Source organism: Sebastes fasciatus, chromosome 13 (assembly GCF_043250625.1).
Source record: "Sebastes fasciatus isolate fSebFas1 chromosome 13, fSebFas1.pri, whole genome shotgun sequence".
Lineage (NCBI taxonomy): Eukaryota > Metazoa > Chordata > Actinopteri > Perciformes > Sebastidae > Sebastes > Sebastes fasciatus.
The window spans coordinates 23018082-23030685 of record NC_133807.1 but is presented as its reverse complement, the minus strand read 5'-3'; the positions used below and the strand labels follow the sequence as shown (position 1 = coordinate 23030685).

Genomic DNA, 12604 nt, shown 5'->3' with positions numbered 1-12604 from the left:
TGTGACCAGTTTCACACATCGCAATATATTGAATCGTAACAGATTCTTGCCAATACACAGCCCTAACAAAAAGCAGATTAAGTATTTTAAGAAAGTATAAGAAGGCAACTTTTCTTTCCTTAGATATATTCTAAAGGCAAATGATCCTAGATTCATAAATCCAAATTTTCAATAGTGGAAGATGAATCAAGGCTACGAGTCTACAGCCATGCTTGCCACTCTGAGAGGCTGCACTTTGACACGGTGGTGCTTTAAGCTAAATGCTAACACTAGCATGGCAATATGCTCCCAATGACAATGCTAAAAGGCTGAAGTCGTGTCTCCAGGAAGGAGGCACTGTTGAATTTTTTATTTATGTATTGTGTCTTGTGTCTTTTACGATTCTCTCTCTCAGGGCATGTGCAAGATTTAACATGTTCTTCTACTGCGTCTTTGGTGTACCACTGTTCTGTTTTAAACCGATTGCAGCCGTTTGCAGCACTATTGCCCAAGCAACGTTTCCCCTTGGGGGCAATAAAGTATATCTTATCTTATCCTCTCTTATCTGAGCTATGTCTACTGTGTTCCATCTTCTTTTAGCGTGCCAGCATGCTAACATTTTCTATAAAAACAAATACGGTAACTGACTAAAAGACCAGAAAAAGAAAACGATGACAGGCCGACAGGAGTTATAGTAGATCTGGAGCGCTGCCCTGCTCACACACAAACAACAACACACACACATTCAGGAAGTCAAGACTCCACCTCATTTCCTCAGCATGGCGAGGTGACCTTAGAGACCAGCGGGATTAGGGAACTCCCATCAGATATGATTCAATCAATCTACTAATACTGTCTGTAAGACTGTGGGAAGTGCCGGTATTACCCAACGCAAACATTCACAGACAAACACACTCTACGAGACAATGGAAACTGCATCTGAGAAGAGCCTGGAGCCTCAATAGACAGACAAGAAGGAAATTAAGGAGACACACGCATCCCCCCCAAAACTCATAATTCTGTCTGAATGATAGCTTCTGCGTTTCCTCTCAGTTAAGCTTTCACTAACATCCAATAAACACTCAGTGTGGGTTACAGTTTATGATGGAAGCGATGAGATCTGAAGGTCAGTTGGAGGTTTTTGTGAGGGGATTAAGGTGTCAAACATTCCTTGCTTACCTATGAAGGGGATGGAGGCCAGGGAGTCGTCCTCTATGGGGAGGGGGGCGAGGTTGCCGTTTGGTTTGCGTGGGGCTACGTCTCCCGTGGAACCGGGGGCAGGAGCCGAGTCCTGGGGATCAGGAGAAAACAAAGAGGGTTCTAGCCCGTCCATGGGCAGCGCGTAGTGGGGGTGACGCATGCCGTGGGCGTTCCTCCGCCCGGTGGGAGGTTTCTGCCTCAGCACCACTTCCTGGGTCTGTGCCGCCAGCAACTCCGCCTGCGCCTCCACTGACCCTCGTTCCCTCTCGTGGTTTGTCGGCCTGTACGCTCTGTCCTGGGATTCGGGAGTGGCGGAGGCGAGGGGGGACGAGGCGGAGGCAGTGAGCGGTGCCGTTGTGCCCTCTGGCGGGCTGGTTTTAGGCGTTGGGTTCCAGTTCATGTGAGGGCCAGAGTACGAAGGGTCCCTGAAAGAGTGGGCTTGCTGCATGATGCGACCAGTCTTGCGGTAAAAAGACGGGCTGTAGCTGCGGTAGCCCACCGGCTGGTCGTCTATGCTCTGCCCGGGGGGAAGCCGCCTGCTCTGGGGGGCTGCTTGCTGGGGCGGAGGCTGGGCGTGGGTCGGGGTGTGAGTCTGGGGGTGGTGTTTAGAATGTGACGGTGTGTGTCGGGACATCTGAGGAGCTTGTTGAGCACCGTAATGGCTCCCCTGTGGCCGCGGGTAGGCGTCAGGCCTGGGGGGCGGCTTGGGAGCCTGCTGGTGCCATGAAGGCCTCTCAAACCGAGGCGAAACCACTCCAGCTGCTGCCCGGTCCAGCATCTCCAACGAGCGGCCGTGGCGATCGTACTGGGCCAGCAGGTTTTCAGAGCGCGTTCGGGTATAGTTAGTGGCAGGTTGGCCCCTATCTGGGCCCCCCTCCCAGTCTCCGTAGGACCAGTAGGGCTCTCCGTGGGGTCCTGGTCCTGACTGCTGTAGTAACATCAGAGTGTCCTGGGAGGCGCTGTGCGGCCAGCCACCTGACCGCTGCTGCTGCCTCCTTGAATCAATGAGCCGGTCCTGAGAGTAGCTGCGGTGGCGGGTCTGCATGCTGCGTCCTGGGCGCTCAGGCTGCTGGTTGTGGAACCAGTCGGAGAGGGCCTGCTGGCAGCGCTCAGTGCGGCCATGGCTGAGCTGGGGCGGGGGGGGGCTGGTCCAGGCTGAGCTGGACTTGCGTGGCTGAGCCTGAGAGGAGCTGGCGGCGTGGTGGTTCGGGTAGTGGACTTGCAGCGGGCTGGACAAAGGGCCTCCTGATGAGGAAGAGGAAGAGTAGGAGCGCCCCCTGGTCTGTCCCTGAGGCTGCTGGCTGGTCATACCGTACTGGATCTCCTCTGTGCGGTGGGCCGGGCTGCTGTGACCCACACCGCCTGGCTCTCCTGCTCGCCCTTCCTGCCAGCTGGCGGGGCTGCCCACAGCGGAGCGGTTGTCCAGGGGAGAAGAGGGGCTGGAAGAGCCTGGCCAGCGACTCCAGTTATCCAGCTGGTTCTGGCCCATAGAGCCAGACAGAGGGGCTCCAGCAGGGGGCGTGGCCTTGGTGTGAGGATAACAGAGGGGAGGCGGCGGCGGGAGGTACTCAGCTCCCCCTGAGTAGGGCTCGTTGCCTGTCAGGTAGGCATCCTGGGAGTAAGCCTGGGAGAGAAAAGGAGAAGTGAGATAAGACGTGACAGGACGAACGCTCGAGGAAAAGGTGAGTGTGGCTGTGACGACTTTGAATCATGTGCTCTTACGGTAAACAAACACCGAACTTAACCGTAACTCTCTAAGACAACTCGATGCCTCTATACATTACACAACGAAGCCTTTAAGTGGAACGGCCTCTCAGCTCAACTCCTTCGCCTCAGGGCCTCAGCTCTCAACACAAACACACGCTAAATGGCAAACTTCATGAACTGCCTTCAGCAACGCTCACTGAAACAGCAGCCAGCTGCAAATGTCCCCAGCAATGTTGTATTTACACACATACACACTTCAGGACTAGCCACTGCAAACAACAAGTGTATGACTGACAACTTTATCAATTAGTCACACTGTCGCATTTAAAGCATCACTTACAACTTCATAACACCAGAAGGGAAGAAAAACATACTTGCTTACAATCCCATTTCCACTCTTGCGATTAAGTTTTTTAAGGTTTACCTACAGCGGCCAACAGAATCCAGTATCTGTCCTCAGGTTGCGTGTTAGGCTTGTAGTCAAACAGAGACAGAGGAGGAAGAGCAGATGACGAAGAAGACTGATTCTCACCAACAGTCCCGCTGCTAAAACCTGCCGCTCTTCTCCCAGACAAGTTCAATCTATTGCTTATTTTTCTCGTAAGTTTTCTATCTGTTGTTCCTTGTTTTCTCCTCTGTCGGATCCCTCCAAACTCCCTCTCTCCTCCCTCTCATTCTCTGCCTTACTCCACCCTGTGGGAGTGTGGAAGGAGGCGCAGCATTGCTGATGTCATGCTAGGAATGCGGCAGATACAGGCGTAGCAGCGAGGGGAGGAGTGTGAAGGACAGAGGAGTGGGTTTATAATATTTAGACATGGCAGTTATATGTAAAGGTTTGGGGGTTCTTTCGGCAGGAACGCCGATGTTTCTGCATGTGTGTGTCTGAGGAGGACGACCACTTAAATGTGGTGATATCTGGTTTTGTGCGTTGACATGTTGCTCCGGTTTAGTGGGAGGGGCGAGGGTTGATGCATGTCTGATCATGTGAACGACCTGTGGAGCGACAAAAATGTGTTGTACAGTACATGGGTGTGTGAACGGGCACGGAGATGTTTTTGTTTTTTTTGACGTATACGCTTCGACAGTCAGGATGGCTTTAATGAATGCGTGTTGTAATCTAAACACAGAGCAGCGAGCCTCTGAGTCACTCTGCAGCCATCTAACTAAATCTCTCACATTCTTCCACAATGACGAATAAATCCAGGTTGAACTCTGCACACAGAATATCCTGCAGTATCCTGAAATAATCAAAATCAAACCTGCCTGTCTCTACGTGTGTGTGATGCATGATACGTGTGGGGGTTAGTTTGTTTAGAGAAGGTGCGAGAAAAATCCCATACTCACACTTACCAACTGAAGCACGTCTTCATCTTTTGGCATAATGGAGAGCTCCAACACACTTTCACTGTAAGACAGGGCAGGAAGAAGAGGACGGGAGGACAGGACGAATGAAGACAAACAAGACATAGAGGTGAAAAACAGGTTCATTGACTTCATTAAGTGGATCATGTGTCGGCCAGATGCAACCGATCCACAAATCAAATACATACAGTCATGACAAAATTCTGTGTTTCTGCTATCATTTACATTTAATAGTAGTAGTACAAGTAATAGTATTATTTGTATTATTATTGCTGTCGTCATTATTATTACTGTTTTTTAATTGTTAAATGTATTATTCGAAATATAATTGTCTTCATTATTTATTTATTTTTAATATAAATATATAAGTTTTTTAAATGTATTTATTATTTATTTATTATTATATTTATTTGTTTATTTTTTGAAGTGTTCTTCTTGTGTCTTTTGACATTCTTATTATTGTTATCATCATTATTATTACAGTTTTTTCTAATTAATTTATAATTATAATAATTATTGCTTTCATTATTTATTTATTTGTAATATATTATTTTATTTGTATTTATTATTTATTTTCTTTATTATTATTATTATTATTATCATTATTTATTTATTTTTTGAAGAGTTCTTCTTATGTCTATATATTTATTTTATTTTTATTTATTGGTTATCTATTTTCGTTATTATTATTATTATTATTATTATTATTAATAATAATAATAATAATAATAATAATAATAATAATAATAATAATAATAATAATGATGATCAAATGGTCATAAAGATGAATAGTTTCACCACCTTACTGGTGTTAAAACAGAGTCCGGTATCACTTTTTCAAGCCTGTAATTACGTCTTTGAGACCTCGTAAAACACCGTGAGTGTAGAGAGTACGCTGCTTCAGGCTACCAATTTTTTACAAGACAGCGAAAACTAATACCAATGACTACGTGCATGTCATCTCGGTGGTAGGCTCTCATAGAAAAAACAAACAGATGGTTCACTAAATCAACACACCAAAGGCTCAAAGAGCCGACAGGCAGGAGGTCTTACCTGTTCTGAATGAGGGCTATCACCTGCGAGTACGTCTTTCCTAGCACGCTCTCTCCGTTCACTTTCACCAGCCGATCCCCTGCAACACACAAACATATTATCAGATTATTATCCAGCACCTTTTACAGGTTATACAGGTCTGCATGGTGACCTCTGACCTCTCGAGCAGGTGCTCCTGGCTAAAGAGAAACTAAGCAGGGAAGGGACCAAGATGAAAAAGTTGCATTTTCATTTTATTACAAAGTCCTTTTATAATATTCTCTTCATTTACGTTCTAATGGTCAAGGTGTGTCTAATTTCAACAAAACATGCAGGTAAAACATTAAGCATATTATCTATATTAAGTGAGGCAGACAAAGTACCTCAGCCTAAACCAATTAAAATTCAATCTCACAGTTTTTATCATTGTAATAAAAAGCAAGACTCTCAAAGGAAGCATCTTTTGGTGATCTTCTAAACAAATTAATTATTGATCAAATTAAAATATCTTTCAAGTCATCAGTAATTCATCCCCAGATTAGCAGTCAGTATAAAGCTGTGGGGATGTCAGCACACCTTAGCGTTTCGTGAACTGAGGCGTTAGAGAACTATGTGTTCAAAGTTCGTATGCATTCATAGCGACTTCATGCAAGCTGAAACACATACAAAGTGCTCAGAGAGTGCATGTGTTTGCATGCTGACATGTGACTTTCTGGATGTGACAGCCTGTGTTAAAGCATGCACACTGGAGTACTAGTTTGGTTTGTCTGAGCTGCTGGGAGTGAACTGCAATATGAACACTTCAATAGCTCTGTCACATTCAGACGGACTTGAACATTTGAGTTGTCATACTGGTATCTGTATTATATGTAAAACGTCTCAAGGACATTAAGCGTTGGATGTCTTCTTCTTCTGTATTTTACAACCTATTTTCCCATGTTTTTGTGTCTCACTGACTAATAGGGACAACAATTTCTGTAATCGGTTCAGTATTGAGTATTGAGGGACAGCGCTTTAGACGGCGGCTGCTCTCGAGATGCAATATGCTGCTATTGTGGATATCAATTTGAACGGTCCCTTCTCAAATAAACTAAACTAAATTGACACTGTGCAATTGCCATTTCAACTTTATCTCTCAATACTGGACCAAATTCAAAAAATAGTTGTTTCCATTAGTCACTTAGACACAAAAACGAGGGAGAATAGGTTCCATGAATGTAAACAAAACTGAAATAGTCTTATTCAGACAGCCCAAAGCAAGAAATCTTTTCTTACATGATCGAGTTGACTTTTCATCTCATATAAATCCTGTGTCCAGAAACAGTAGCAGGTTTAGAGAGTTTGTGAAAGTCCTGTTCCCCTCAACTCAGAGAAGTATCAAAAATCAAGTAATTCTATCTCATGCTGATTTAGATTAAGAGAAAGTAAATTCATGCTTTATATCTCGTCTAGACTATTGCAACTCTCTCTCTCTACCTGCCTCAGTCCAAAATCAATATCACCTCTCCAGCTCGTTCAAAATGCTGCAGCTAGAACTTTAACTGGCACTAAACGTAGAGACCACATTACCCCGGTCTCAGCATTTCTGCACTGGCCACCAGTGAGATGCACAATTGATTTTTAAGATTTTACTGATTATTTTTTATAGCACATAAAGGCCTAGCCCCTCGCTATGTTTGCTGACATTTATGAGCCGCAACACAGCACTAAGATAAACACTCCCTTTTGGTTGTTCCACAGGCTCAAGACTGAATGTGACTGTGCTGCTTTCTCTATAAGGGCGTTTGCACTTTGGAACAAACTGCCTGAGGAAATTAGTCTCGTAAAATGAGTTTAATGTTTTATATCTCTTCTAAAAATGTTTATAAAACAGACTTTTATGTGAATCACTTCCTATGAACTGGAATCACTGAGGGGTCCTTGTTTTGATCTGTTTTCCTCATATATTAGCTTTTATTTACATTTTTATTGTTGCTGCTTTTGGGTTTTATTGTAAGTAAAGCACTTTGTAAACATTGTTTTTAGAAAAGTGCTATACAAATAAAGTTATTACTATTATTATTATTATTATATCACCCAACGATGTTAAAAAACTAAAAATAAATTCTTTACATAATCTAGTGCTAATGACAAAAGGTCTGTTTTTATTCTCTGCGACTCCCCTCCTCCTCCTCCTCCTCCTCCTCCTCCTTCTGTGAATCTGCTCATGTCTGCAGCGTCACATGACCGGAGCGCTCCCCAACAGATTTCCAATGCAAATCAGGACGTTCATGCTCCGGCACCATATGTTCACTTTACCTGTGCACAAGCCCGCCTGATGGGCCGGACCTTTTTCTCTCACACTCTTCACAAATATGGTGTCCATCGGCTCCAGTCGACCTTTCTGATACCCTGCATGACAAAAGACAAAGAGGTAGAAGAAGAAAGATCAGAGATGGTGCCCGCTTAATCATAAAAAATGCTAAATTCATGTAAACGTATTAGAAATAAAGCTTTAGGTTGCTTAACATGAGACCTTTTCGATTAACTGTTTTGAGCGTTTATGACTTTCCTGGACAGGGATTATCGATTAATACTTAATTAGTATATTCAGAACATATTATTGTTCTTATATGAATATCTAAGTGCAGTTGGACTTGACTACTTTAGACGCAGTGCTGCATAGTGTCCTATAGGGGGCGCAGACAGGCTGCAGAGCGGAGGAGACAGGAGATCCCAGTTCATTACATCATCGTTACCCCACTGAACCAGGTTTTAATTTGCTGTCTGATGAGAGAGAGAAACACTTACCCTTTCCGTTACCGTTCTCCTCATCCTGCAAACGACAGAAACAGACAGAATTACTGCTCACATTCAAGTCACATTTATTTATAGAGCACATTGAAAAATAACCGATGTAGATCAAAGTGCTCTACAGAGAAATTTAAAACACAAGGAAATCATTCTTAAAAAGTAAATCACTGTATCAGACAAAACTGAAACTATATACATGTTAATAATTAATTATTATTATTATTACATTTTGAATATGGTAATATGGCATACGTGTTGTCTTTTCCTGGTTTTAAAGGCTACATTACAGTAAAGTGATGTCATTTTCTAAACTTAACAGTTCTAGCTGTTGTATTATTTGTCTTTACCCACTTAGTCATTATATCCACATTACTGATGATTATTTATCAAAAAAACTCATTGTGTAAATATTTAGTGAAAGCACCAATAGTCAACCCTACAATATCGTCGCAATATTGATATCACGGTATTTGGTAAAAACATATTGTGATATTTTATTTTTTGCATATTGCTCAGCCCTAATGGGAACTCAAACACAATTGTAGAGAGGTGGGATAGATGACGGAGATCTGACAGTGAGGGGAAAACACACGCATCTAAAAGAGTTTTTTCAGTGGTCAAGACTTGAGGTAATGAAAGCATGCACGACGGTTTCCAGATCCCCCAAAAAGACAGAAAAGGTTTTACTTTTGCTTTCAACATGATGTGGAAAAAGCTACTAGTAATGACCGAAGAGTCAAACAAGACACGCAGAAGCCCAAAAATAATGGACCACTAGAAAAATGTTCAAGATCGATAATAATAATGTGCCAGCTGGAGAACATTTTGGGTCATTCAGTATTTGATATTTAGGCAAAAACAAAGTCTGCTTTCACAGGCAGGAATATTATTAACACATGCTGATACTGCAGGACACAATTCAGTACAATTCCTTTTTACTTTACAGCATCGACACAACAAGCAGAAGTGCTTATGCTCCAGGTTTTAACACTGAACTCAACACAATATAATACAGGCTTCTCAACTCATAAACCTATATCACATCCCTTCTTACCTGCTGTCTGCACTTTTTAGTTTTACATAAGAATGCACTGCATCATCATGATGCTGTTAAAGAGCCACTTTATGTATATGGTGCTATATTATTTATCTATCTACTTAACTCATTCCTCTTTCTCATCACATTTGTGCAATACTGTCGGAGATACTCTCTTACTTTCACACACAATCCTCATTTTCATATGTATATAGTACTGTATTTCATTTGATTTACATGTATGTCATCACTTTTTTGTCTTACACTTGTAATTTTATCTTATCTTATATATTGCTTTTAGTGCTGAGCTGACCCGTTCTCTCATCCTATACATTTCATTATACCATTGACTCTGTGTTAACCTGCATATGATAAATAAATCAAAACTTGAACTTGAACTACAGTTTAAACTCTTAACTTTCATGCCAAGAAAAAAGAATTTGAACCAGGTGTCAGTGCTCACAATGCTGAGTGAACTTTGCCTTAGATCAACCCTTTTCATAAACCCAGTTGATCAACAATCAATGTTAATTAACCAGCTTCCTCAGATGCCAATCTCCTGGCATCTCGATCCAAACATCAACAGACAGACCGGTTTGCTTTTATGAGCTCTGAATGTCTTTAATGTCTCCGACACAGGGACTGACTTTCAGGTTGGACCGTCTGCAGGTACTCGTGACGTCATGTGTCATAAAAACGCAGAGCTGCTGGTGGTGAGATCTGATAACTGCAGTTTGTCTGATCATGTCCCCACACACACACACACACACACACACAAACACACACTCGCACATATACTGAGCTGAGTGGACAGTTTGGGGTTAGGGGCACGGTGGGCTGACTGCTGCCTGGCTTTATGCTACGCTGAGTGGGCTCATTCCTGGCTCTGCAGACAATGGTGGGGGGTTTAGAGGCAGAGAAAGGAGAGCTGCCGACCCCAGAATGGAGCTCTGAGCTGGGGAGACCCAGCGACCGAGCAGCCTCAGTCTGAATGCATCCGGGGCAGAGGAGGAGAGGTGGGGATCTGGGTCACATACTGTACATAGTGGGTCCACACCTGTACAGTCTGAAGAAGCTGGAAGGGACTATTTACATGTATAAAACTACCCATCCCAGATGGTTAATTGTAAGATTTCTTTAATGCATAACGCGAATTTTGCTCGTTGAAAGACGGAGAAGAATGAAAATAGTTCATTATCTGAGCAGTTCACCAAGAATCACATGTTAAAGTCCCCTAAAATCGAATACGAAATATAACTTGATCAAACTTTGTCAAAGTGACAGTTCTGTATTAAGGCCCAGACACACCAAACATCAAAGAAGTAGCGACGACGAAGGCCGACCAAACCACCAAGACAAATGTACGTATGTTCTGAGCTTGCGTGAGAGGAAATAACTCTCAGCCAATTCTGAATCGGCAAGAAAGCTGCCGACACGTGCGACTAGTGCCAATGATGCGGGACACACCGCAAAAAACTAGGGCGACAGATGCTCACCGACGGCCCAAAAATGACCGTCGGCCCACCACGGCCTGGTGTGTCGGGGCCTTTAACTTAAATGCTACAAAATCTAAATGTTGATTTTGATTCTAGATGTAGAAATGACACGTCTCACAATCAGACAAATATATTTTTTTCTGCTAAAGGTTTGTTTATCAGCAATGTAATATTGCTCATGAGACATCTCCCTTTCTGCAGATGCATAGAGCTGTTATATTACATTAGAAACATTCAAATACAAGCACCTTCTCTAGCGCTATGCATGCGGCTGGGCTTTAAGGTGCCACCTGTGTGGACTGAGTCTGGAAAAAGGAGTCTATTTTATTATTTCACAACCCTCGTCCCTCATCTCCGCAGCCAGTTTTAAACTAAAGTCATCAGAAGTTGTAATCACAAACAGTGCATAACAATTTTGTCATCTCTTCTTGCCTTTTTGTCTTTATGTATCACACACTTTCTGTGTCTATTTTGACCTCTTCTGTTGATGCATGGACTTCAGTTTTTACTCTGTAATGTATTGTTTTTGTATGCATGAAATCAACTAGCATTTGACGTTTAATGTTCATACAGCACGGCAAAGGTGCATAGAATATTATTTAAGTATTATAGCATGTTGGGTGGATTATGTCAGAAGATAAAGGTCTTCTAGGTATTTTCAAAGTAAGAGAGGAATTCTGCTGGGACCACACAGGAGAAGGATCTAATGTAATTGAAGACCCTTGAAGACTTCCAGGACCTGCAGACACCCTGACATGAGTGCCCAACTGGGTCACGCCCCCGGCAGGCCTCTGTTAATTGGACACTATGAGGGTAATTTGGGAGACTTCCACGACGGCCCTTCAGATAAGAGCAGGCGTCTCTATGGGTCCGATTGTCCCAAAACACCATGTGACCCTGGAGGCAGAGGAGACGAGGACAGAACCGAGGCCAAAGGCCAGCAGTGGGCCTATTGTCTGGGCCCGGCCTGGTACGGCCCGACTGCCAGAGAGTGGTACCAGGCTAACACAACAGATCTCATTCAATCTGTGTTCCTATCTGCAGCTGCTGGATGGTGGGGTGGTAGAACAATAATAGAGGCCTTGTTTCAGCTGGCTCACCCCACCCCTGCCCTCCACATCCCTCAATTTCACATCTGGAGCCGTTTGCCCCCACACCTCAAAGAGCTAAATAACCACTGGCTCAGAGAGGCTCGTTCCAAAACACCAACAATCCCGAATTCACCAGAGACTCAAAACAGGGCCTGAAAAACAATTCATTTTTCAGTCCCTGGCACTCCAGTGCCTCCAAATCTGGTTCCTCCCTCCTTTAATAATCCTTTAACTGTCTGTTGTCTCCAATCGGCTTTTTTCGTCTGTGAGTTCATTTTGTTCAGCTCAACCTCGCTGACCCTTGACTCCGGTACGAATGGCTTTATCTCCGAGCTCAAATTGTCTCTGTCCCGGGTTCAGCAAGTTAAACGTAAGGCTTTTAAATGCCAGCTCGGATGAAATGGAGACCATGTGTGCTGTAAAAATAAACATGGAAGATGAAAAAAAAAGATACTTAACACTAAATTAAGAGAAAGAGAAACACTAGACCTGTCCGTAAGGCTGTTTGTATTTAACATAATTCAACACCTTGAAACTCAAATCTTTCAAGGACCTGCAGGTCTCACCTTGAGGTTGGTGTGCAGGGCGGACTCTGGAGGGTAGACGATGAAGTGGCGTAGCGTGAAACCAAAACCCTGGGAGTTCTTATGGAGGACCAGCGTCCGGGGACCTTTCCAGCCCACGCCGACCCCCTCCCTTCCCGGCCGTGTCGCCATCGGCGGCCGAGGGTTGTCACCGGCTGAGGAGAGACCATCCCTCCGCCCCTTACCCTGTGGACACAGACAGAGAGATTCAGTTAGATTCAGGACGGTTTATATAATGTAAATGTGTAAATATGTAGTTATTCAGTTCTTAGCTAAAACTATGCAGACATAAATGATCTAATATCCGTTTGTCCTCAAATCCTG

At 43.6% G+C, this 12604-nt stretch overlaps 1 protein-coding gene across 10 annotated transcripts in view; it reads right to left on the bottom strand.

Annotated features, from left to right (window-relative positions):
- arhgap23a (Rho GTPase activating protein 23a) overlaps positions 1-12604 on the bottom strand; it is an 82402-nt gene that overhangs the window by 19270 nt on the left and 50528 nt on the right. For 6 of the 10 annotated variants that reach the window (XM_074656247.1, XM_074656245.1, XM_074656241.1 and 3 more), the window contains exons 2-7: positions 12263-12466; positions 8071-8095; positions 7579-7671; positions 5302-5380; positions 4231-4291; positions 1159-2803 (exon numbers count right to left, since the gene is read on the bottom strand). In XM_074656247.1, coding sequence (XP_074512348.1) covers positions 1159-2803; positions 4231-4291; positions 5302-5380; positions 7579-7671; positions 8071-8095; positions 12263-12466 — 2107 coding nt within the window. Of the gene's footprint in view, positions 1-1158; positions 2804-3310; positions 3636-4230; positions 4292-5301; positions 5381-7578; positions 7672-8070; positions 8096-12262; positions 12467-12604 lie in introns of those variants that run through there. The other 4 variants (XM_074656242.1, XM_074656250.1, XM_074656248.1 and 1 more) reach the window with 3 other exon arrangements.